This window comes from Leptodactylus fuscus, chromosome 4 (genome assembly GCF_031893055.1).
Source record: "Leptodactylus fuscus isolate aLepFus1 chromosome 4, aLepFus1.hap2, whole genome shotgun sequence".
NCBI classification, from domain to species: Eukaryota; Metazoa; Chordata; class Amphibia; order Anura; family Leptodactylidae; genus Leptodactylus; species Leptodactylus fuscus.
In genome coordinates, this window is record NC_134268.1 from 126517070 (window position 1) to 126545040 (window position 27971).

The 27971-nt window shown below is 42.1% G+C and overlaps 1 protein-coding gene across 1 annotated transcript in view; it reads left to right on the forward strand.

The window, feature by feature from the left end:
* EPB41L4B (erythrocyte membrane protein band 4.1 like 4B) overlaps window positions 1–27971 on the forward strand; it is a 136066-nt gene that overhangs the window by 90451 nt on the left and 17644 nt on the right. Inside the window, exons 6-9 of the mRNA XM_075271016.1 lie at window positions 3766–3818; window positions 10448–10568; window positions 12734–12821; window positions 17813–17901. Of these exons, the coding sequence (XP_075127117.1) occupies window positions 3766–3818; window positions 10448–10568; window positions 12734–12821; window positions 17813–17901 (351 nt within the window). The remainder of the gene's footprint in view (window positions 1–3765; window positions 3819–10447; window positions 10569–12733; window positions 12822–17812; window positions 17902–27971) is intronic.

The window sequence follows — 27971 nt, forward strand, 5'->3', positions numbered from 1 at the left end:
GGCTATGGACGAATATTGTCAGGAGGGGCGTTCCTCAGAGCCCAGCTAGACTGTCAGGAATGCTGTTCTGATAGTGGGCAGAGATTGGTGTTGAAACTAACAGCACTGATATCTCCAGCCCGGAGACATATAACTGGAAAGCTGAAAGTGTGCCGATTTCAGCGCACAGCTGTCTTCCTAGCAGTATATAAAACCACATATGCAGGAGGACATGAAGGGTCCTCTTTAATGCGTAACTCAAGTTATAAGTAGCTTTTCATAAACAATTAGTACAAGTGAAAATAAGACCTTTTGTAATATATCTCATTAAAGAAATATGTTTTCCACTTGTCAGGGACTTACTTTCTCCATGTTAGTCAACGAAGAGAGGAGGTATAGAAAAGACACAGATAATTGCTGCTGATACACTCTGTTGGTCCTTGCATAAACTTAATCCGCTTTATAAAAGTGGTTACCCTTGGACCCCATAGACTATAATGGGGTCCGCCACGTTTCTACCCGAAGTATTTTTCAAGCGGAATGCGGAACAGAATCCCCAGTTGGACAGCAGGCACAAACCTAAGTTGTGTATAACAAGCTAATAATACATAAAATGAGGCTGTAAACCAATTAACCATTTGGCAGGAGTATTCTACTCAGCCCCTTCTTGCTGAGTGGAAGAACAGCTTATTAAGTGGAGAAAGAAAACTGTCTCCTTAATAAAGATATATTACAAAGTTTCTTCTATTTAAATGCATTTATGAAAAGTTGTTTATAACTGGAGGTATGCTTGATCATGATTAATCTGGTCGGCTAATGGCCATGCGCACTGTCAACACATCCCCCTTTTCAGAAAGTAGCAAGTGTGAAATAAATACACCTTTTACAACACTTTTTGCTGCAAATTACATTTATAAAGTAGCAAACCTGAAGTCTCTTTTTAAATTTTTTATTTTTTTACTACACTTTTCTGGTGTGAAGCTTGATAAATCTGCTACGCTTCTCTTTAGAGGCTGGGTTACAATTTAAAAGTAGTACATATATCTTATAAAGCTGAGGCTAGGGTCACAACTGTGCATGGGTTTTGTTCGGGGGTCCACTTGGGGGACCCCAGAACGGAAATCTAGTCCGCATAAAAAAAGCGGTGACCTTGGGAAACCATGGACTCCATAGACTATAATGGGGTTCACATAGTTTCCGTTCGGATTCCACCTGAAAATGACAAAAAATGCAGAGAGGGAAATGGAATGCCTGTACGGAGACTGGGCGCAGATGTGACCGTGCCTAACAGATTAAACACAGCTCTCTGCTCAATTATTTTTTGTACAGGTTATAGAACACAGAATACTCTTTGAAGTCCATGTGGTAGATCTGTTTTCAAATAGCACCTTTTTATGCGCAAGTAAAGATTTTGCTAAAAAGTTAGTCATTTTTTTTCTCTTTATGCTGCTGAAAGTGGTCATGGCTAGGGTTGAGCGATTGTGTTCGGAAAAGATCGGATTCCGATCGGCCATCGAGAAAATTTCATGATCACCATCGGAATTCCGAACACGATCTTTTTATGTGGGATCGAGATCGGTAATCTTTTCCCACAATGCTTTGCTTAGCCTTCACACTGAGTATACGCTGTATACTCAGTGTGAAGGCTCCGCTGCAGTTCCATAGGAATGAATGGAAGCAGCCGGCTGTGCCCATTCATTCGAATGGGAGGCTAAACTAAACATCTCTAGCAGCTACTTACCTCTAGAGATGGCTGCTCCGGTGCCCTCCTTCTTCTTGCCCCGATGCCCCGCCTCTCATTTTAGTGTTTAAATCGCTAGGTAGGCGGGGCTTGTGGAAGACGTGACGTCTCCCCTCCCTGTACCCACCCACACTCTCCTAACCCGCCCTCACTCTCTTAACCTGGCAGGGAGGGGGCAGCGAAGGGAGAAGAGCAGTGTGCAGCAGCAGCGAGGCAAAGTAGAAGGAAGGCACCGGACCAGCCATCTCTGGAGGTAAGTGGATACCAGGGGGAACTAAGTAGCCAGAGGATTAAATAAAAATCCTCTGGCTACTTAGTGATTCACTACACTGCGTGGATTCTAACAATTGTTAGATTCCATGCTGTATAGTGAATAGGATTGCTTTTAAAATCCGATCTCCGATTAATAAAAAAAAATCCCATTGACTTGCATTGGGATCGAAATCGGGTTCGAATGAAAAATGATTGGAAATTGGATTTTAAAATCGATCCTGAAAAGTCAAGATCGGCTCAACCCTAGTCATGTCATGGTGGCCCTGTCAGAATTATGATAATTTGCGCTAATTTGCTTTCTGAAATCTATGCTAGCTTTGTGCATCTGATTTACGAGGAGGCATGCACCTAGACATTAATCAGGGGCACTCTCTCTTTGCAGTAGATATAAAGGCATTGAAAATGCCAGTCTTCATGAATCTGACTCAATGAGCCACTTCCAGACTATAGTTTTTTTTTTTTTTTTTTTTTTGTGGTCTATTTGGCTGCTTTAAAGCAGATTTCTGTTTTTAAAAGAATAGAAGCAGAGCAGAAGCTAAAGCAAGATGGCTGCCCCTAAATAACGTACAGAAAATTGTTACACAGTTTACAATCATGAAATTGGTACAGATTAATAAAAACAAATTCTTCAGTATCTAGTTCTGGCTTAAAGGAAACCATATAGGTATTGCATTCTTTGCAACATACGACAATACATAAAAAACGCAACTCAATACAAAAAAAACTTTTATTTAGTAAAATTCTTTAGTTCCACTAAGGCAGGATATGACCCTGGAAGCTAAAATCTGATGCTGGCTAAATTGAGTCTAATGGATTCCCTGGTATTCTACCATTAACCCCTACGTGGAGGTCTTCATCACTGGGAAGCCCCCAGGTTGTGGTCCCAGAGGTGTTCTTGCAGTGACAGGAACCTAGATCCAACAAACAGAAGCCGAGTAATAAGTTGAAATCAATTAATGGATCTGAAACAAACTGGTAGCAAGAACTGCAATAATACCTTTATCACCAGGTAATAAGTAAGAGATGTGACTAAATATATATAGCAGGTCTGACAAGCTCATCTGGAATAGCTCAGTAACAACAGAGCTCAGATCTCAGAGGATTAACCATTTCTCTACTGTAGCAAAGCATAGAGGTCAAAAGGAAAATAAACACCCAGGAAGGTGTTTAAAGTTAACCTGTCAGGTGTGTTTTTTTTCTTCCCCACCATAAACCTGCCCCATCTGGAGTAGGATCAAGTAATTACCTTATCGGTGCCCCTCTGTAATCTTTCTGTTGCACCAAAGTTAGGTTTATAATGTTTATAAGGTCTCTGTTAAGTAACAGAAAGATTAGTGGGTCACCAATGGAAAGGAAATTACTTTATTCTGCACATAATAGGGCAAGTTTATTGTGGAAAAAAACACCTGACTGATTCCCCTTAACAGTTCTAGTCATCTTTAGAATGCTAGCCTGTCACTAGGTTTGGGGCCACTGGCATGTTCTCATACCGCTGTTAGTTAATGCTTTAAACCTACCTACCTGTATCTGGATAAGGTCAGAATTCTTGACTGCTGCTTTATTACCTGGACTTATGGGCAACTTCATGTTGTCTAGGAACCATCACCTACATGTCATGTAGCAAAAACTTTGTGAGATCCCACACTTTAGGCAAGTCTTTACATGGTAGACAACTTTTTTGCCCTTCTTTCTTCTTCCATAGAACGTTTAGACTATGTATATGTGTATGTATATGTAATTTTTTTTTAATTTTTTTTTTTTTTTTTTTTAAGATTAAAGTGTCCATATGAAACCGCTGTGGAGCTGGCAGCTCTATGCTTGCAAGGTATGTGTTTACAATTAGTAAGTGAAATGACTCCCTCAGACTAACTGTCGAAAAACCTGTATGGAGGACTTTCCTCCTTTGCTATATTACAGTGCATACCTGGCAGACATTTCCGTATGTAAGCGCTGTTTTAATGGTCCTGTCTCAATCATTTGGGTCCCCTGGCGGATCCAAACGACAGAGACCAGGGCACAGATGTGTTAGCCTTAGTCAGTGTGCTGTATGTTTATTTTTGTTTACCGTATGGGTTACATTTAAGGAATGACATCTGCCAGCCTGTGATAGTGCTTTTTTTTTAAACTGGGCAATACAACATATGTGTATTGTTTTGTCCTCCACATACTAATACAGAAGAGCACATGAGAGGTTAAATTGTTGATTAAAGTATTTACACCCACAAGTTAGAAGGCATGGCAGCATATATACACACACCCCGACTCAAGAAGCCATTTGTATTTTCTTCTTCTTTTTACTTGTTCAGCAATTTTTGGAGGCTTCCAAAAAACCTTCTTTCCAGCATGATGTGGGATTAAGTTTTCATTAAACTCCCATGGGCAGGCACCAGGCAGTGTATAAGTTGCGGTGACCATATTTCCTTGGAGTTACTCTCATCCACAGGCATAGCTAGCGGGAAGGGGGGGGGGGGGGTTCTGATTCTGCCATCTCTTTGTGGGACCCATGCAGGGGCCACCATTAATACATAGTGTTCTTTTAACTAGATCACTGTCTCCAGGTCACCAATCTAGTTAAAATGCTACAGTTCATCTTATCTTGTAAACTACAAGCTTGAAATGGCCTGCAGTTTACAAGACGTCATGAACACAGAAAAGATGTCTGCGCAATTACGTCACAGCATCACGCCTTATGTGCCAAAACACTGATGTCTTATGTATGGTCACAGCGCATTGTAGAAAAGAACAAAAGGTGTTCAAAGTATCGCAGGCAGGTGAATAATACTTTTATTATTATTATTATTATTATTATTATTATTTGCCTTTTTAGACCAGTTGAGGGGCATTTAACAGTGCAGGAGGATGTTAGGTGGCATTATGAATCTGGGGGTATAATTTACCTAAGTATTATGAACATGGGGGGACAATTTATATAAATTGGAATTATGTTTGTATGGGGTAGTAGTTATGTCATGGTTATAACATAAGTGAGGATTTCATTTAATTAAGGTAGCACTTGAGATTTAATATATGGGTTTTCCAGATAATTTTTATTGGTCTCTTCTCAGGATAGATCATTCATAAGAGATTAGAGGACTCCCGAACTGCCACACCTTCTCCTCACCATCCCACGTTGTCTTATATATACTGTTGCATAGAAGTGTATAGGATCAGGCTGTAGCTACATGGCATCGCCGCTGTGAAATGAATTACACAATGTAACAGAGAAGGGGTCACGGAACTTGCACACAACTGTTACCCTTCAAACTGTCTGTTCATGTGTCCTTGGAATATGGAATATGTTGGCGCTATGTAAATAAAGTTGTTATTATTGTACAGAGGGTTTCACAGGTGTCTGAACCCAGATGATGATGATGATGATTACTATTAATACTATATTTTTTTTTTTATTTTTTTTTTTAATTGATGACCTGGAAAACCTCTTTAATTAGGAAACACATGGGACATTAATAATAACAGACACTATTTTAGGAGGCACACAGGGACATTGTTAATTCAAAGATGCACTTGGGAGTATTCTTTTATCTAGGGCTGGAATTCTATCAAATACTTTCTAATTGAGATAGCATCAGAATTGAGACTTTATGTAGGTGAGAATAATGTGGGTTAGGTGTCTGAAAAAGTGAAAAGCCAAAGATGTCTTTGTTTCTAACATTACAGAGACAAGTCTCAACTGTCCAGATGAGATGATAAAAGTCACTAAATGTGTTTACTGTGCTGTGTTCACCTAAATGATCTGTAGAGCCCATATCTACCACTATAGGGTCACCATATTGTGTTAATATTGGTACATCTGAGTCCATTTGGATGCTGCCCTCCCCCCACCCAAGGTACTTATGGTATGGTATTACAAATATGTTGTGGCTCTGTTTCACTATGTCGTGATCCATCCATCATATTCCTGTGTGGGGCTTCTATTTTTCCATCTTCCTAATCTAGCAGCTTTGCTAGACTGCCATTAGCCTGCTCCCAGGTCTGTGCCTTCCTCTCACTTTCAGGAGGTCTCATGGTAGCTGCTCTCTTCAGTACAGTTGCCCATGGTCTTAGGGTCCATTCACACGGGGGAAAATGGTGAGGAATTTGGTGTGGAATTTTCCACGTGGAAAAAAGCCTCCCATTGATTTCAAAGGGTTATGCTAACTTTTTTTTCCACTAGTTGAATTATCCACTAGCGGAAAATACCACTAGTGGGAAAATCTAGCAGAACCCATTGAAATCAACGGGAGGCTTTTTTCCATGTGGAAAATTCCACACCAAATTAGACTCAGGAGGATGTGGGCGGAGCAGAACGGCTCTTCTCGGTCATTGGCCATGAGATCTGGTAAACAACTATTTAACATTTCTTCCTTTGGGTAGAGATGCGTGTCTCCCTCTCTCTGTGCTCTGTCTCTGCCTTCTCACCTGTTCTGATTTATAAACTTGTTGCTCACATGGAGCTGTCCAGTAACTTCCTTAAAGTAACAATAGGTTCCATTCCTAAATGAGCTCTATTCCTAAATGAGTCTGACTTGCCAAGAAGCTTTTCTTTCAGATGTCCAGCGACTCTTCTCCTGGGAAAAGAAAATGAAAGTCTCATCATAGACTGTGTAACAAGTGCCAACTATCCCTGCTAGATCAGAGTACAGTCTGTTCTGACATCAGAAGATTTTTGTTGCTTATTTTGCTGAGCTAAAGTGAATTGAGAACAAGGGAGACCTATAAAAAGCTTCCTAGATATTTCTCATTCTTTTTGTAGCCATTCTTGGCTTTAGCTCAAAAAACCGCAGCAAAATCTGTAACAAAAATGCCTCATATTAATAGTGGTTAACCCAATCATGTCCCTCACATCCTGTGTGCTTTACGTAAGATTTACTGATATATGAGAGATTTGGAGGTAATAATTAAGCATCTTCATTATTGAGGTCCTTTACTAGTATCCCCTGATGTCACATATTGGTAACCCTTATGTGAGGCACACATGGGTTAATGTAAGGGACGTTATAGGGTTAATTGCTATTAATGTGCACATGGAGATACTCAAACTAAATTAATAACCCCAAATGCCTGGCATGAATAAGAAAAGGATCTCATCATGTACCAGATGTGTTTGTTTTTTTTTTTACTTTCACTTTGCTGGGTGCTCTCCTCTCTTCCTTGGAGATCCTTTGCAGGGATGCAGATGGCAGGAGCTCATTACTATAGCAGGCAGAGACCACAGGGATTAGCTCCACCTCCTGGGCTTCCTTCACTCCTCTCTTCACTCCTTCCTTCACTCCAGGGAGGGCAGTGAGAGAAGGGGGAGCGTCCTATACCTCAGCTCTAGCTCCCTCTTCATGTAATTCTTGCATGCCCCCCCCAAAGAAAATTTGTAAAATTTAACTTTTATTAGTATGCATGAAAACGAATAAAAAAACTTGTGCACTATCTATGAAAGTGAGCACCTTACAAAGAAACCCCAAGATGATCACGTGACTGCTCACTCGGGTACTTCTTGGAAACAAAAGTGAACACTCAGGTATTACCACTATGGGGTAAAACATCAGCTGTTGAAGATTATCAGCAGCCAAAAAACAACCTTTCAGGCAAATCTTGTAGTCTATGAGGTCGCATCCACACCTACATTTGACAGCTGCAGATGTCGCCTCATCTCAGAGCTCCAAATGTACATGTCCTTTCAGCAGATCTTAATCTATCTTGAACAGCAAATGTTCTTAATCAAACAAAGAAAGTTCAATTTGCAGCCATCCCATACTCTTCAGTACCTGGGCTTCATAATTAACTTTAGAAACTTTTATCAGTCTCTCCAAATGGCTAATATCCAGCATCAGATCAGAGATCATATTTTTGATTCAGCAGTGCCACATTACATTGAGATAAGCAATGAGGTCCTTGGGTTGCCTAACCTCCCCCATAGAGTCCATCATGGTCCCAATTGCACTTCAGAACCTTTCAGTCAAACATACCCTTCAGCTGTAACAGGTGCCCTTCTGTTCTGGATTCTGTAGTCAAGGTATGACCTCAAGCTATGATCCCTAAAGCTTTCACTTAAAGTCCTCATCACAGATGCCTTGGGTTGGGAAACTCATCTTCACTCTTATAGGGTTCAGAACAAATGGTCTTCATCCAACAGCCTAACCTCATCCAACTTAAGAGTGATGAAGGCAGTCAGGGTTGCTCTCCTACGTTTTCCTCCACTGTTGGTAAGGTATACAGTCCTCGTCCAGTATGACAATCCTAGTCAACAGTGTTCTATTTAACAAATGATTGGGAAACTGGTCAGAAAGCAGTAAGATTTTTCTTGTGGCCGAGAAGTGTCTTCATTCTATCTTGGTAGTCCATATAAAAGGGACTCTCAGCCAGAGGTTTGAATGGTGAAGCTGGAACAAATCCTGCCAGGAGAATTTAGTCTTCATCAACAGACCTTTGAACAGATTCTGCTCATATTGAGCAGGCCATCTCTAGATGCCATGGCAACTTCCTCCAAAAAGAAATTTGTATCTCTCAATAGTGTTATCCATACACCTTTGTTGGTGGTTTGTTGGTTCCTTATGCTCAATCGTTTGTATACCATCTTAACTCCTTACTCATTGCAAGAGTTCTAAGGAAGATCCACCAAGACCTGATCCTACTTGGAATAAAGGCTGAAAATACTAGGTAATTCTAGTGAGATACATTAAAGATATGATTATACACGGTTTTCCTCTGAAAGGTATTTCCGTCCCATATTCCCTGAGACCACTCCACCAGATCAACATCTATCTCCTGGACGAAAAAGGAATTATGTCTACTTTGATCAGATCTTTAGAGGTGCATCCTGAAATTCTTCATCCACTTTTGCCAACCTCTATAACCTAGACATCCCATCCTATGAATTCGACAGACAGAAGCTTTAAGCAGTGCTCCAGTAATCCTTCCCTTCTTATAATTTCTTTTTAGCCCTATATGTTGTGCTGCCGTGGATGATGAGGAAAGATAACATATTACAGTAATTTTCATTGAATCTGAGGCAGCACAACTTTTCCCTCCCTAATAAATTTATAGCTGCATATTGCATGAGTGGTTTCTTTTGTGAGCAGTGTATGTATGATGACATGCCAACTCATTGGTTGATTTTAATTACTGATAATTAACCTCTCGTGTTTGTCTGTACTAATATGTGGAGGATGAAACAATACCCATATATTGTGTTGCCTTGAATTCAAGGAAAGTAAAGTACCAGTAAGACAGGTTTTGGGCAGCACCATGGCTCAGCAGTTAGCACTGTTGCATTGTAGCACTTGAGTCCTGGGTTTGAATTCATGTATGCACTTGTCTTGCAGTCTATAGATGAAGTCAGCCGATGCAAACACAGGCTGACTTCCTGAGGTCCCGGCAGGATCAACCAGGTAGCAGGGGGCTTCAGGCAGCCTGAGGTCACTGACCAGACACCAGGCTGCAGATTATACATATCAGCCAGCGCCGCATCTCCCATGAGGCGACCTGAAGCGACCACTTCAGGCGGCACTATACCAGGGCCCCAGGGAGGGCGGCATTTTTGCTTACCTAAGCCAGTCCAGGACAAGCTGTCCTGGACTGGCTTAGCACCGAGTGGTGGATTGGGGAGGCCGCTGGAGCAGCGTTGCTCCAGCGGCCTCCCCTCACGCTCAGGCAGAGAACAGGTCCTCTCAGGGCAGGTGCACCTCTGATATCAGAACCACCAGAATCTAGCTGAGGGGTGGCGGCCACGTGGTGGAACCGCTTAGATGCTGCGGTCATGTTTGTTCAGCTCCAACCGGAGGTTTTGGAAAAGGGTGTTAACAGTCAATAACAGCTAACACCCACTTCCAATGCCGCCCACTCAGATAGTGAGCAGGCAGCCGGCATTTGACGTATTATTACACCTTGGAGCGCAAAGTACATAGCTCCCAGGACGTAATCATATGTCCAAGGTAGTTAAGGGGTTCATGAAAATCTCCTTTTCTCCATGGTAAAGAATCACTCTGTCTCCTCTACATGGCTTAGCTGTTTGTCTGAACTGGGCCTTGGCATTTACACATTTCTCTGGAGGTAGATCGTGGATCTACTGGGGTTACGTTTGTTGTGTTGCATTGTAGATATTCAAAAGCTTGATTTAGTGATCCTGTCCTTGAAGACCCCTAGGGAGTCTAATAAATGCAAGAAATTTTTTTTAAAAAAGTAAATAAAAATATAAAAAAATTCAAATCACCCGTATCAAATATTTTATTTTTAAAACGTAATAAAACCATATAACTATGGTATCTTCATAATCATAGTGAGCCACCGGACAAAGCAGCCTGCATTTTTAATGCGGAGTGTACATTTTAAAAGAGGAGAGGATGATTCAAAGAAAATTAGCAATGTATGTTTTCGGAGGGTTAAAATTAAGATAGTAGTTAGAAGAAAATTAGAAAAAAGGTCATTTTGATGTAATTTGTTTATATGGTTGTCATGTTGCAGCTGAACTTGGCGAGTGTGAACATCCAGAACACACAGCAGAACTGGTGTCTGAATTCAGATTTATTCCAAACCAAACTGAAACTATGGAGCTTGATATCTTTCAGAAGTGGACAGAATGCAGGTATAATACATATAGAGGAAATTCATTATGTACTTTTCTTTATGTAATTATTCATTATGTATCGTTCTTGATCATTCTTTGCTAGATTACATAACATGTTATTAAATCACTCTCCTGTCATACTTTCTTTCTCCACTACAACTCTGCCTTTTGTAGTTACTGTGTATATGTGTGTGTGTGTGTGTGTGTGTGTGTGTGTGTGTGTGTGTATATATATATATACACACAAGTCAATCACAAGTTTGTCAGTACATCAGTGCCTAGAAATCTGATTGTAACAAATTTTCAAGAATAGATATAGATAGGCTTATATGTTTTTTGGTGTCAGATTTCAATAAGGAGAGACTACGATTCTAAAGCAATAACATCAATGATGATGTTAAAAAATATATTTCATATTTATTTTAAAATCATATAAAAGATAAGAGATAATTTAACAGTGGCCACAAAAAGGTATATATGAAAGCCAAGTATACACTTGTAGGCAAATTACGGAATCATCATCCTCCGTAAATATAGTATACTAGCCTCTGCCTGTGACTTCGTCTGCGTGTTGTTGGTGTTGATAAGCTTATATTCAGCAAATTGCTGCTGTCGATGATCCGCCTGCTTCGGCGTTTCAGCAGCTCTCAAGCTGGCCTGCCGCTGAACTTCTTCCTCACACTGTGCCTGTGATTGTTTCGGCATCTCAGCAGCTCGCTGGGACACCATATTAAAAAAAAAAAAAAAAAAAAAAAAAAAAAACCTGTATGTTACCTAAAAAGGACCTTTTATGTATTCAAAGACACTGCATATAGTATTACATAGCAATAGTGTGGTAAATTCAGCAGATTTAATTTTTTGTCTGTTGGTTCTCTTGTTGCAAAGGTATCAGTGCGGTTAATTTTGGCAACCAATATCACTGTACTGTGAGATGGGGCAGCCTTAAAGCTCAATGTCATTGCGGGGGAATACGCCCATCCACTTTCACCGTACAAAATGATGTGCAAATCTATTCTCCAGGATGTAATTAGGAGAACAGTACCTCTGTATGCTGCCCTCTAGATTAACTGAGTCATGCATGATGTTAAGGAGGCTGCCCTCTAGAGGGCAGCATACCGAGGCACTGTTCTCCTATTTACATCCTGGAGAATAGATTTGCATATTTTTTTACCCAGAATCCCTAGCGGAGCAGGAATGACTTGTAAGTCTCCGTACTGCCTATGTAGACACACACTCTCCCTAATGTGTATGATCATCCCCTGACCCCGTAGAAAATGATGTAAGTGTTGTGCAAGTATAATGATATTGGTAGATGAAACTAACAGCACCGATAACTGTGAAAGCATAGAACCTACACATAAATCTGAAAGTTACAAGCCCTGGCCACTTTATAATGATACACAATATACTCTGTCTTAGAGAATATTAATAACCTGCCATTATTAATATCCATTGCTCTTATCTATCATAGATGTTAAAAAGCAGACTGAGCACTCACCTTTTTTTTTATTCTTTCTGCATGTGTTTTTTTGTTTTAAAATAGATGGGTTCTCTCATGTTCATGCCATATCTTTTCAGACAGAGAAAGTCCTGCATGTGGATTTTTTTCTTCTGTTACAAAACTAAACAAACTGGATGGAAGAAAGCTTACATCATGTTGCTTACATTAGAGTCAATAAGAATGGACACAGCCCCCTGTCTGTCGCTGTGAAAGTCTGTTGTTTTCATCCATTGACTACCGAAGGAAGGGAACTTCTGTCTGTTTTCTTATCTCTGAAATCACTTATTAATGATGATAAACAGAAATTATTGCTTGTGTACCAACAATTCTGAGTTTTACCAGTTCTTACCCTCTGATGGATTGAAACAACAGTCTGTATGACAGTAGAGTGAAAGTAGCTTTACACAGCAGTATTTTGATTCTTATTTAGCATCAGTTTTGGTTTGGCAAAACAAGGAGTGGATCATGCACAGACAAATAAAATAGCATCTTATGTGTTTTGAACCAACTTCTCATAGTGGCTTACAAATACTATTGCAAAATGCTGACCAGAATACTATAATGTGAAAGAGCCCTTATGTTCTTTTCTGTTATAGACCAAAAATACAGACAACTGACTTGATTGAACTTTTTATTAATACTTACCGAAATATACCTGCAATTATGATTTTATTTTCTTTAGGGGGAAAACACCAGCACAGGCAGAACTATGCTACTTAAACAAAGTCAAGTGGCTTGACATGTATGGTGTGGATATGCATGTGGTAAAGGTATGTGTTATATTAGTTTTGTTTGGTGTTTTTCTCTTTATTTTATTTCATAGAATAAATACACTTGATGTTAGTGTCTTATGTATTACATGATTTTTTTTTTGCAAATTTAAGTATACAGAGATATTCAATTAGGCGTAGGAATTTTTGGTTACCACAGATTTAATACTTGCGGCAATTTACTTTATTGTTCAGAGTGAGTCTGTCATTGGAAAATTGATATCAAAGTAGTTACAGTGGATTGTAGGGGACATTATGCTGAACATCAACACTCCTTTAGGCCCCTTGTACACAACCATGTGCTAGCTCAATGTGTTATCCAAGTTTTCCTGGATAACACGCTGACTCATTCCTTTCTGTCGGCTGTCACACAGGACCATGTATCACAGTTTTGCGGCCATGCTTCTGTGGCTCCTATTCATTGAATGAATGGGGCCAATGCTGTTCAATCACTGCCAGCTACCTGCACACTGTAGTGTGCAAGGGGTCATAGATGGTGTGATATATACAGTTTATATAAATATTTAAATAAGATTACTCTGGGTAATTAAAAAGGTCAAACCTGAATTCAGAGCCCTTGAAGGCTCTGACATGCCCTCATGAGCCATGATCCTGGAATGTAACTTGCTTAAATTTTAGGCATAATTTATGCCTGCTCCTGCATCATGCTATACCCCCTTTTCAGAAAGTGGTAAGAGTGGTGAAAAATGTCATTTATTTCTATATTCTTGGCACAAAAGACATTTAAACACCTGCAAACCCTCAGTTGAGGAATCTGTCCCCAGTGTGCAAATTAAATGGTATCAATGTACAATGTAGCCAAATAATTAACGTATAAGACAAGTGGAGTGAGGGCCCTGCTCACAAAATCTTATGGTCTATGAACATTCACACTTTTATTTACTTTTTTTTTTTTGCACTTTTTGTACTGTATCTAGAGAATCCAGTTACAGGCAAAACAGACCCATTACATACAACAACTCATTTAGATACATTTGTTAATATCAGAGTTTATTCTTTGTTTACCAGGTGTACAATAAGTTGCGTCCTTTCTTCTTCTGTTCCATACATTGCTCTCACTGAGTGCAAAGTAGACCACAATAGAGAGGACAAAAGTAGTCAGAGAATTTTTAAGAACCCAACCTGCTCATTCTAGTTTGCAGAAGTTTTAGACTGAAGCCCCATGTGGCGTAAACATACAGTCCCTGCAAAATGGATAGGATTCTAGAGAATCCCTTCCGCACATTTCAGAAAAATACCCACAACGGAAATGCTGTGTTTCCATATAGCTATAATTGAAATAGAAAATCAGCAGAGGAAAACTCTCTGTGTGAAAAGTGCTACAGGAAAAATGGCAGTGGAGTTTCTGCCACAGTCTTACCCACAACACTTTTTTGCTGTGGCCCACAGCATGAGGACTTGGCCTTTTTTGGGCGTTTTAGGCATTTCTCCTACTGATGACCAGTTACGATATCTGATTTGTGTGGGCTCTACACATAGACCCCCACTGATCAGCTGATCCAGCTGCTTCTGAGCACCGAAAGCTATAGCAATGCAAGTAACTGGAAGTAGGTTTGCTCCGATTCAAGTAATAAAAGCAAAGCTCCAGAAACAGCAGAAACAAGAACGCTCAATCCACAGCACATCGTTGGTACTGGGTTCCAGCAGCTCTGCTGCTATTATTTGAATAAGAACAGTGCTACTTCTGGTTCTGCCTACTGCTTTAGTATCTGGAATTCAGGCAGCTGGAACATCTGAATGGTACAGGGTCTGGGTGTTGGAGTCTCAGAAAACACATTTAAACCATTTACATACTGCACTTTAAATTTATAGCACACGCTTAAATGGGCTTAATGAGTTGGCCACCATTAAGCTGAAAAAAATCACAGTGCCCCAGGCAACTCAGAAAGATGGTTATAGGACAAATGTGCTATAAAAATGAAATGTATCTTACCTGTTACCCATTAAAATGAGATTTTGCAGTTTAAGCTCAGCCAGCTTGTGTGGGTAGGGCGCAGCTGCTTCCATTCATTCCTATGGGTCCGTGCTATTCGAAACGGCCATTTCAAATAGTGTTCGCTCATCTCTAGACATCAACAAACTGAAAGTGAAACTCCTGGCCTGCATTCCAGTGCTGGAGCTGAGGTGCATCACAGCGCTGCCTTTTTCCATACATAGGACGTGATCACACAGCTTCATTCACCTCAGCACCTCCGGCTAGCAGAATGCACCACTCGCAGTGGCTGTCTCAACACAAGGATGAATCCTAAGGGGTTCTGTACAACTAATAGCCGCTGATTCGTCCAATTTGAATGGAGCGCCAAAACATCTTCCTTAGCGCTAAATTCAAATTGACTAATCAATAAAATGTCAACTGACACTATCGATTACAATAGAGTTGTGACTAAATACTATACTCCATAAGGACCTGGTCTTTATCAGTTACAGTAAATACCCACCTCAGTGTGAACTTCACTGCTCAAAAAAAATAAAGGGAACACTCAAATAACACATCCTAGATCTGAGTGAATGAAATATTCTCATTGAATACCTTATTCTGTGCAAAGTTGAATGTGATGAAAACATAATCACACAAAAATCATCAATGGGAATCAAATTTATTAACCAGTGGAGCCCTGGATTTGGAGTCTCTCTCCCCTCAAATTAAAAAGGAAAAACACACTACAGGCTGATCCAACTTTGATATAATATCCTTAAAACATGTCAAAATGAGGCTCAGTAGTGTGTGTGGCCTCCACGTGCCTTTATGATCTCCGTACAATGCCTGGGCATGCTCCTGATGAGGTTGCAGATGGTCTCCTGAGGGATCTCCTCCCAGACCTGGCCTAAAGCATCTGTCAACTCCTCGACAGTCTGTGGTGCAACTTGAGGTTGGTGGATGGAGCGATTCAGTCCATAGCTTCAATGTCTTCATCTTTCAGGAACTTCTGACACACTTCAGCCACATGATGTATGGCATTGTCCTACATTAGGAGGAACCCAGGGCCAACCGCACCAGTATATGGTCTCACAAGGGGTCTGGGGATCTCATCTCGGTACATAATGGCAGTCAGGCTACCTCTACATGGAGGGCTGTGCAGCCCTCAAAAAAAAAAAAATGACACCACACAAAATTACTGACCCACTGCCAAGCCGGTTATACTGAAGGATGTTGCAGGCAGTAGATAGCTCTCCACGGCATCTTCACACGTGACATTTCCCTTCTGTTAAATCCACTCCTGCCTTTTGCTAAAAAAAAAAAAAAAACTCAGCAAGATCTGCAACAAAAAAACATGCCAAATAGAATCAGCAACAAACATTCATATATCAAACCTCTTAGGTGATCTTTTCTTTTAAAAGGAGGGTAGTGTCTAAATCACAGTTCATGGACTAAAGTCCTACCTTCATCACATACCAAGCTTCTACTCTAGGTGATAGAGATAAGATAAGGACTTTAGTCAGCTGATAGCTTTTGTTATATCCATGAACTGTGGTTTAGACACTACTCTCCTTTTGAAAGAAAAGATCACTTAAGAGGTTTGATATATGAATGTTTGTCACTAATTCTATTTGACACTTGAACACATTGGCCGTAAATTTATATATAATAACAACCATGAAAACTACACAACCAACTATCTTAACCATGTTCATCCCTGTGATTCATGGGATTCTAATATGTCTGTGAATATGGTTAGTTCTCTTTTTGTTTTTTATTGTTAATTTTATAGATCTGATGAAGGGGGTGCTTGTTGCTTGTATGCAATCAAACCCCAAAATGCGTAATCTATATATAATAAAAGCCTGTTAAACCATACTTCAAGGCATGTTGATCAAGTCCTATAAGAGGAGCTCATTATACCTGGGCACAGGAGCTATATGCCTAAACTCCACTTACTCCCGTACGGCCAGTGGTCACACGACCGGCGATCCCAGTAGGATGCAGCACCAGCCTAAAGGCATCTTGCGCAAATAAAGTAAATCACCCGGATTGGATTTTGCAATTTTCCCCAAGATTTGGAGGAGATTCCTGGGTGATTTTGCAGCTCACTATTGAGAAGAAGGAGCGCAACTCTTCTACCTGTTGGCCTCCACTACGTCCTGAAATGGACTTCAGGTTATATGGATCCATTTCTCTAGAAGCCTATGAGGGGGGAGCAAGTTAGAAATACAGAAGATAAGACGGAAAACCCCGAAAAGCCTCCCATTTATTTCAATGTGTAGCGCGCATAAGCCGGCACACATTGAAGTGAATGGAATCTATTTTGAAGCGCTCATGTATATGTGTCTGAAGGAGCGGAGCGTAAACTCCATGTGAAGGCTCCCTAAAACTAAAAGTGATGGAGAAGAGAACAGAACGGATGGACTTGGCCACAAGCAGGGTGTCAGATCTTTATTGGGAGGAGCAGGACAGGTCTGCACTCTATACAATAAAGTTGTAGGAAATGTTTATTAAAGCCTTTGTAGAAATAGACTTGTGCTATGTATTATAGTGATGCAAACCCTTCCGTACCATAATTAGAATTCCCAAAATCTAACCCTCCTCTGCTCAAGCTCCCACATTTCCCCACATGATATGATGCCATTTCAGGCTAACTTTATATATTCAAGCACCATCCACATGTTAAAGGTCACGACTGGTGACTGCTCATAAAGTTTTATGTTTGTGTAAAGACAGTCACCTCTACTACAAAATTGGCTGACTACTGTGTAAGCAATGCCACCCCTGCTACCTCTTGTCACCCCCTCTACCTCATAGATTGTAAGCTCTTGCAAGCAGGGCCCTCAGTCCCATTGCGTGAAATTACTTTCTTTGTAATTTATCTTTCTGTATGTATTTGAACCCTACAAATTGTACAGTGCTGCGGAATATGTTGGAGCTATATAAATAAAATGTATTATTATATTATTATGAAAACTAACATTGGTTCAAAAATCAGTTTGGATTTAAGGGTGATCATGTTTTTTTTTTCTTTTTCTTACATTTCCAGGGTAAAGATGGTTGTGATTATGCACTTGGACTTACCCCAACTGGAATATTAATATTTGAAGGTTCAAACAAGATTGGCTTATTCTTCTGGTAAAACCATCTTTTATTTACATATTTATCTTGTAAATTAACTTTACTCTGCTTTGCACAACATTATGGTCAGTAACTCTTCAGACAGTTTAGTTTTATTTAATAGACCATGGACAAAAAGCAAAAAGTTGTAGGCCAAAACAGACACTCAACCCTAAGATCACAGAAATATAACAAATCTCTATTATTATTATTTATTCACACATAGTATATTACTAGAGATGAGCGAACGCCGTTTGATCGAATAGATATTCGATCGAATATCAGGCCATTCAAGGTATTTGCAATCGAGTACCACGCGGCATACGCAGTAAAAATTTGTATCCCCTCCCACCTTCCCTGGCGCTTTTTTTGCACCAATAACTGTGCAGGGGAGGTGGAACAGGAACTACGACAACAGAGGCATTGAAAAAAAAATAGAAAAAACCCATTGGCTGCCGAAAACATGTGACCTCTGATTTGTAAGAACATCGGCTGCCATCTTCGATTCATTTTCCGGCTTTGAGACATAGGGACAGAGGTGCTGCTGAAGGCTAGATAGGGATTAGCGTCAGCTAGGCAGGGAAAAACGGAAGAACAGCAGCTCTTTTCAGAGCTATATACTGCAGGGAGATGAGTCGATAGACGCTCAATCCAGCTTTGCACGGTGTGTCCCCCCAAAAGCCAAAGTGGGACACAGAGCAATTCAGTCCAGCGATATACGCCCAACCCAGCTTTGCAGGCGGTGTCCCCCCATAACAGGGATACAGAGCAATTCAGTCCAGATAAATACGCTCAACCCAGCTTTGCAGGCGGTGTCCCCCCATAACAGGGATGCAGAGCAATTCAGTCCAGATAAATACGCTCAACCCAGCTTTGCAGGCGGTGTCCCCCCCATAACAGGCATACAGAGCAATTCAGTCCAGATAAATACGCTCAACCCAGCTTTGCAGGCGGTGTCCCCCCATAACAGGGATGCAGAGCAATTCAGTCCAGATAAATACGCTCAACCCAGCTTTGCAGGCGGTGTCTCCCCATAACAGGGATACAGAGCAATTCAGTCCAGATAAATACGCTCAACCCAACTTTGCAGGCAGTGTTCCACCAAAATGGAGATACAGAGCAATTAGGTCCGGCTATGTACGCTCAATCCAGATATCCACGGTGTGTACCCCCAAAACCTACCTGGGAGACACAGAAATTCAGTCAGACTATGTATGGTCAAACCTGTTTTTATTGCTGTACCCCCCCAAAGCTAAGTCGTATACACAGCAATTCATTCAGTCCATATACGGAACATCCAGCTTTCCTCCACTGTACCTCCCAAAGCTAAGTGGAAGACAACTGTTCATTCAGTCCGTGTATGGTCAAACCTGTTTTTAATGCTGTACCCCCCTCCCCCTAAAGCTAAGTGGGAGACACAGCCTTTCAGTAAGGCCATGTATGGTCAAACCTGTTTTTAATGCTGTACCCCCAAATTAAGTGGTATACACGGCAATTCAGTCACACTATATAAGCTTAATCCAATTTTTTGTTCAATCCAGTATTATTTGGTCTCCATGATGTGAACTATGCCTTTGTCTCTTGAAAAGCAACCCAACATGAAGTCAGCCATGTGTGCCAGTGTGTTACTTGGCATGACCGCTGCCCCCAACTGTAAGGGTCACTCTCCATTTCCTCGATTTTCCTTCACACCAACCGTGCTGAAGTAATGAGATGCACTGAACTTCACTCTCAAGCCTCGTGTGGGACAGTGACATAAAATGCCACTTCATCCCCCTCGTCTTCCTCCACCAGCCAACGGTGCGAAGATGACAGGAGTGTGCTCTGAATGTTTTCAGCCTAGCAGAGGCTACTTTTCACTTATGAAAATGGCCGCACTTTGACCAGTATATCAGACGCAGTGGTGTAGGTTTCAAAGAACCTTTGCACCAACAAGTTGAAAACGTGGGTCATGTGTGGACCGTGTTTGAGTCTGGCAAGCTCCAGATCTACTACCAGGTTCCGGCCATTATCACATACGCAAACATGCCTGGGCCCAGGTGCAGTGGGGAAAACCATATTGCCATATCATCCAGCATGGCATCCCTCACTTTGGAGGCAGTGTGCTATCTGTCCCCCATGCTGATGAGCTTCAGCACGGCCTGCTGACATCTCCCCATGCCAGTGTTACAGCGTTTCCAGCTCATAGCTGGGGTCGAGGTTGCAGCACAGGAATAGGCTTTCAGAGAACCCCTGCCTTGAATTTTGGGCTGGGAGAGGAGATAGGCCACCCCAGTTTGCACCCTGGGCCCAGACTCCACTACCTTCACCCGGCCTTTCATTAAAGAGAAGCAGCATCCCTGACCGCAGGCGCTTGACGATGCATCGGTGGTCAAGTGGACCTTGCAGCAAAGCGCGGAACTCTGGGCCCGACTGATGTTATGGGACACATGCAGGCGCAAGGCGGGGACAGCACACCAAGAGAAGTAGTAATGGCTAGGCCCAGCATAGCAAGGTGCCACAGCTGCCATCTGGTGACGAAAGGCCTGAGTATCCAGAAGCATCTCCAGGGCCAGCAGTTTTTAGATGAGGCCGTTGAAGGCTTGGGCATGTGGGTGGCTTGCGCTGTACTTCTGCCTGCAATGAAACGCCTGGGAGATGGGAAGTGGCTGGGAAGAGGAGCATGATGGTACAGGTAAAAAGGACGGATGGGGGTGAACTCCCCAAAGTGTCAGAGACAGATGTGTAGGTGTCCAGGCTGGTGGTCTGGACTGCAGCACCAGCACTGTAAACAGTGGAAGAGGCAGTGTCGGCAACACCGGGTGACATTTGTCCTGCGTTGGCTCTCTCCCACTGAGCCCAGGGCTTGCCTTCCAAGTGACAAGTGCATGCCAGAGGTGGTAAGGTTGCACTTTTCAGAGCCCCTACTCAGTTTAGACTTGCAAAGTTTGCAAACCGCACTAAATTTGTCTTCCGTGTATACATTAAAAAATCTCCACACCATCGAGGAACGTGGCCTCGATGGGGGAGTTTCTCTCAGGTGGCTAGAAGAGGGAACATCTTGGGCCTTGCTGCTTCAGGCCTGGCTTCTGTGAAGCAGCTGTCCTGTGCCTCTGCCTCTAGCCACCTTTTTTGCTGCTGTGCTTGCCTCCACATCTACACTGCTTTCCCCGTCCCTACTCAGTTTATACATTGGCTGTTCATTTTGATGAAAGTCAGCGTGTCAGCTGACAGCCGGCTGTGCTTATCTGTGATGATGCCACCGGCTGCGCTGAAGACACTTTCCGATAGCACGCTGACGTCAGGGCAGGAAAGGACCTCCAAGGCGTATAGCGCAAGTTCCAGCCACAAATCCAACTTGGAGACCCAATAAGTGTAGGGCACAGAGATTGGGAGGACAGAGCTGGGGTCGGCCAGGTAGTCCCGCAACATGCGTCTAGTGTCTCTCCTGGTGACACTAGGCCCCTCAGTGGCTGTAGTTTGGCCAGGGGGTGCCGCTAGCCTGCTGTGTGACAATGAGATCATCTGCCACTTCATCAGCCTCCTCTTCCTCCATCAAGATACGCTGTGAAGTGGACAGGAGTATGCACTGACTATCCTGCTGGGTTGGTTTTGCTCCTATGCCCAACTCCTCAGCGTACAATGCGTTATCCCTGATGGCGAGGAGGGATTCTTGCATCACACACAGGAGTGGGATTGTTACACTCACGAGTGCGTCGTCACAGCTGAACCTCTTGGTGGACTCCTCAAAGACATGGAGAGATCTCGCATAAGTCTGCCAAAATGGGCGAGTTTTGCGTGAGTGGCTAGTACACGGAAAATCTTTGGCCTTGCTGCCTCTTGACATGCCTCTGCCTCTAGCCACCTTTTTTGCTGCTGCGCTTGCATCTACACTGCTTTCCCCCCTAGACATCACCCCTGTCCATGCCTCTGCCTCTAGCCACCTTTTTCCTGCTTAGCTTGCCTCCACATCTACACTGCTTTCGCCCCTAGACATCACCCCTGTCCATGCCTCTGCCTCTAGCCACCTTTTTCCTGCTTACCTTGCCTCCACATCTACGCGGCTTTCCCTGCTAGACATCACCCCTGTCCATGTTGGGTCGGTGGCCTCGTCGCCCACCAACTCCTCTTTCAATTGCTCACTCTCTCCTTACTGCAAACTGCACATAACCACAGTTTGCCCTGATGGCAACTGTTTCGTCATTATCACTGAGGCCCAGAAACGCCGTTTGTGGGTCCACAACCACAAATTTGGTAGGAAATGGCGGATGCTCCAGCATTTGGGCATCTGGACACACAAAGTCGTCTGGTAGCTCCTGCGATTTGGGAAGTGGTTCAACAGAGGGAGAGACAGTAAAAGGACCCGAAAATAGATCCTGGGAGGGGGCAAGGGTGGGATGACTCTGTTGAGAAGATTTGGCATGTTGGGAGGAAGGAGGGGCAGACTCTTGGGTATGAAAACGACTGCAGGTAGTGGCTGACTGGCTGATGGAAACGCAGCTGGAAGCATTATCCGCTAGCCATTGTAACATCTGTTCCTGGTGCTCGGGCCTGGTCTGCATTGCACCCAGCTTAACGCAGCTGTTATATCAGGAATTGTGAATCAGGAATTTTTAGCCACTTTTATAGAGGTTCTAGTAAGTTTGTAAAGTGTCCAGTGGAAAGGATGGGATAGGATTTCACATAAGTCTGCTACCCATGGGCACACATGGTGCAGAAACTGAGGGAGCTGTCTTTGATGAACCCTTGAGTTTTGGAGATGGAACTCCATCAATGGTCTCTACTGCTCCCACACCCTGCTCAACATATGGTATCTAGGGTTTCAGCATGTGGTGACCTCGCACAACAGCCGGTGCTTCAGGCAGATGTAGGCATTGCTGGAGTGTATTGAGGCTAGCAACAGCTACAGTAGCTCGTGTAAATTGAGGTACGTTTTTAAAAACCGTTGCACCAATAAGTTGAAAACATGGGCCAGGCATGGACCATGTTGGAGGCTGGCAAGCACCAGTGCCGCTACCAGGTTCGGTCCATTATCACACACGACAAGAATGCCTGGCCCCAGGTGTAGCGGGGAAAAACACATTGCCATATCATCCAGGATGGCATCCCTCACCTCGGAGGCAGTGTGCCGTCTGTCCCCCAAGCTGATGAGCTTCAGCATGGCCTACTGACGTCTCCCCATGCCAGTGTTGCAGCGTTTCCAGCTCGTAGCTGGGGTCGATTTAACGGCAGAGGAGGAGGGTGGTGTTTCAGAACTCCTGCCAGGAATATTGAGCGGGGAGACAAGGCAGGCCACCACAGTTTGCGACCTGATCCCAACCTCAACTACATTCAGCCAGTGTGCCGTGATTGAGATGTAGCGTCCCTGGCCGCATGCACTTGTCCACGCGTCGGTGGTCAAGTGGAACTTTGTTCAAAGTGCAGAACTTAGGGCTCGCCTGATGTTACGGGACACGTGCTTGTGCAAGGCTCACAAACACTGCTGGTGAATTTTGTTCAGTTCCAAAGGACTCTGTTTAGATTTGGCTCAGTCACAGCTCCAGAACATGCCTTGGAAGGCAAGGTTTTCTCTAGTGGCTCCATCTCAGCAGGATGATGATGATGATGCATGGTTAAATCTGGTGTCGGAAGGGAAAGTGGTTTCTGATCTATATCTAAAGTACTGGAGCATGTTGTTTGGACTATTAACACCTGATCAGAACCCTGTAGAGGTAATGTAGAGTCCGATATTAAAGGACCATTACCGGTAGTAGTGGTTGCAGCCAATTCTCCACCTTTGCGGTCCTCTAAATAAAGTTTACCCCCAGGACTTGATGCCAAAATGTTATCAATTTCTCAATCCAAATCAAGGTCAATGTCTGGGTCCTCAGTCCAATCCACTGTGTCAATCCCACACAGTGAGAGTGATTTGTTCTGGAACCTCCGTTTTAGGGGCTAACAATTTTAAAGGGGCTAACACTCTGCTGGTGCAAGGCTCAACTCACCCAAAGGGCAAAAAACTTTGCTGGTGCAAAGCTGAACTAAGTTAAAGGGCCTAAAACTCTGCTGGTAGCTCAGTTTATCGGCCTGTAACTTAATTTGAAAGGGCTCACGTTAAGGGCCAGAAAAGTGAATTTTGGAAGGTCTTACCAAATCTCACACACATCCACAATGACCGTTCAGGGTGGGTACTGTTGGATTTCCCATTGCCTATTCCATCTGTGGTTGTCATGGGCAGCGTGATTTAATGGGGTGCTTGTTAATGTTTCTTTAGCTTAAATTTGGGATTCTATCCATCCAATTGGGGAAGAAAGAAGGTTTCCAGGTATTTGCCCTCTTTGATAGAGGTTTTTTTGAGTGTAGAAAGTGTGTAGTTGATATGCTGTGATGGTGGAGTAAAACTGTGACTTGGGCTTATTAGATGCACCCAGGCATGCTTCCCCTGCTGTCCCAGTTGCATTCCAGAGGTGTTGGCATCATTTTCTGAGGTGTCATAGTGGACTTGGTGACCCTCCTGAGTCAAATTGTGGGTTCCCCTGAAACAAAGCATTTTTCCCCATAGACTATAATGGAGTTCGATATTCGTTGGAATAGTCGAAAATTGAGCGGCTATTCTAATCGAATATCGAATATTTCACTGTTCGCTCATCTCTATATATTACTATAAACACTTAAAAACTTTTAGACAATTCGTGTAGCAGGGTTATATACTTTTCATAGAGTTTTGTTATTGTCTGTCATAGATTAGTAGTAGAGTAGTATTAGAGTGTTAGAAACGTCTACTAGCAATACGGTCCTTTAATTACTGTCCCTTTGTTAATGAAATATAAGCTATGTGCTTTGTGAAGGTAAAGAAATTAAACGAAAATAACGGAAGCAAAACATAAAACATCAAAGTGATAAGTGTACAACATTATGCAACATATGTATCTAATCATCATATTATGATCACAAGTAATAGGAATAACTATACAACTCCACGAAAATCAACAACACTTATACAGATGGCTTTGTTTGGTATATATTACTATTCCAGTGATTCCTACAAATGCCCATAATGCAGGAATACCACCTATGGCGGAATTTAAATACCAGTGGGCTATACATAAAGAAAGAAAAATAAGATAACCAACTGTATGCAAAATGCTGGAGTTACATCCGATCTATGTCCTGCACCAAGTCAAAAATATAGAAAGCTTCACAAAATGATTGACTCATAAATTTGTGAAGTGTAATTAAACTTTTTAACAACTTTTGATTTCTAGCAGTATTTTTGTCGTTTCTATGGAATCCTGCCTCTCTATTTTTTTCTCCAGATTCTGTATTGCTATTTCTGCTTCTGACTGAGTAACTGTGTTAGGAGTGAAAAAAAAATGAGGAGGGGGTCCATTTAAACTCACTGGCTATATAAAAAAAAAATCAAAACTTTTGGTGTCATATGAAAGAGGATTGGGAAATTTATATCATATATGTACATTATGCAGCTGCATATAAATATAACAAGCCTGTTTTTTCAACCAGTTATATCTCTGGAAATCGTATAGATAACACCTTGGTATCCACCTTAGCTTTATTTTCTATAAAAATTAGCTGTCTGTTTGTCCTATTTTATTATTATACCAGCAGTGTGGCTCTAACAAATGTGGATAGAACTTGTGGCACACTCTCAGCGTGCTTGCCACCTGAAAGTGAAGTGATAAAGTATTGACTTTATAAAAAAATGTCTATCACCAGCACTAGAAAAGAACCTGACTGACTTATCCTGCCAGCCGTCATTGAATACTACATCAATATCGTGTTGGTGGAGTGAAAATTTACAGAATTTCAAGAAAAAATTGTGGCACACCATCAGTGTGCCTGCCATTTGAAAAATAATAAACAATTGAGTGTGGGAGAAAAAGTCCCCTAAAGTGACCACTTTACGGACTATCTTTCCAAAGTGATCATGAGGTATAAGTTATTACCTTTCCTCTACCCGCTATTTGCTCCATTGTTTCTGTGGTTTGCTGCATGCAGTAATAATTCATCATATAATGCTACTCAAACTGAGGTTCCAGCATGTACCACAGTGCCACTCAATGTGTACACTTACAGCTATGAAGTTAGGGAAGTGGAGTGAAGGCAATGGCTTGCCTTAGTGAAGTGAGGGAGCGGAAAATGGTCTAGTTTGGCCTCCTGCCTGCCTTTCTTTATGGATGATAATTTACAACATGGCGTAGGAGCAAAGGAAACAGATTGAGATACTAACAACACGTACTAGGTGTGGATATTGCCTGTCTACAAAGAAGATCATGGGGGAAAAAAATAGAATGATTTTGCTCACTTTATGCCACTGCTAATTCCATTTTACCAAATGAGCTAGAGATGCCATTTTATGTATGGAGTGACATAGTTCCTACAGATGTGACTAATTTTCTGCTTACAGATCTTATCCCTTGTCATGGATTTGTCATTTACTAATGTACAATTTTTTTTTTCCCATACTGGAACATTTCTACCAGTGCGACCACCACTTGAGCTCGCTTTAACCCTACATCAGGCAGTTTTTTGGGGCTATGCAATGGATGGTATGCTTACTATTGCAGCTGCCTTATCACCCCCCCCCCCCCTCTACTTCTGATGTCACCCTGACCCAGTTGAAAGATCTTATCTGAAATGGAATGATCAACGAATTCAGTAATTTCATCATCTTCCCCACATTTTTGTGGTTTATTATGATAATTGGATTCCATTATGTCCTCCCAATTTCTAACAGATTTCCTCATAGTACTCTTACCAGCATAACTACCAGTAGCTTAACCCCACCATTACTACCTCCACCAACACTCATGTCTTCCAAAAAACAGTGGCAGTTCTTACAAATGCCACATGAGTACACTGACTGCTATGTGACTAGTGTTGCTGTTGCCAACTAAATTCTTATTGTAAGTTCTTGTGCAACAGCTTTCTCCTCCCCCTGTTTTTGTCAGTCCCTGCCCAGTTATTATATATATATATAACAAATCATAGACCAGCCTCAATAGCTATAATGCTATGACAAGTCTGGGAGCCTTCATAAGGCTTCTGGCTGTCAGCTGAACAGATCTGCTACAGCGATCTTGCTGTGCCGGAGTCAGCCTACAATAATAAAGGTACAGGGCTAGTGAGGATCGAATCGGCCACCATCTTTAAAAAGAACCGTCATAGTACTATTACAGCAGATGACAAGAAAGGATTAATGGTAATCTCAGCATGTACCTATCTTTTCGGTGATTTGGAGATTACTGAAGGGAGCTCTCTTCCAGGCGTCTTTGCAGGGATGCAAATGGCAAAAACACATCACTGTTAACAGGCAATGTCCCTGTTCTGTACAGTGCTGTGCTCTGCTTCATATGCTTTCTTCCAACTTCTCATTGGTGCCGAGGGGGTGGCAAAAAAAATAGGGAGAATCCAGTACTGCTGCTGAAGCTCACCTCTTTCATCTCCCTATGGCTGCTGTGCCAATGAGATATGCTGTGTGTGCCACTCTTTGACACATGTGCCTGTAGTTTCCAACCCCTGGTCCAGAACCATCCATAAAGGATGTCAGCTCAGCTGTAATATCATCTGAGTGGTGTAGGAAAGGAAGGAACATTTTAAAGGGAATGTGTCATCAGAAAAATTGGTATCAGACTAATGACAGCACCTTGTAGTGCTGCTTCTATACTTTCCAAAGATGCATTTCTTATTCTGCATAGCAGCTCAATTTTAATGAAGCTCAAGTGAAAGGGGATTTAAGGGCATATGTCCCACTGCTCTAGATACCTGCGCCGAATTGTCATCTAGCTCCGCCTCCATTACCTGAGTGACAATATCCACTTTGTCACACTCTGTTTGTAGTTAGTGGCAGTTATCCAGAGTGGAGAGCAAAAAACGACCCTAAAGCCCTTATCAGCTATTTTTATTTTCATGAAAATGGAACTGTAGTGCACAATAAGAAAGACATCTTTGGGAATTGTACAAGCTGCCCTACGAGGTACTGTCATTAGTCAGTACCAATTTTACTGCTAACAGACTCCCTTTTAATTATCTTGTAGATGTCAAATCATTATGAAAACCATAGTAAGTAAAATAAAGATTGTGTATCACACAAGTTATACATTCAAATATTG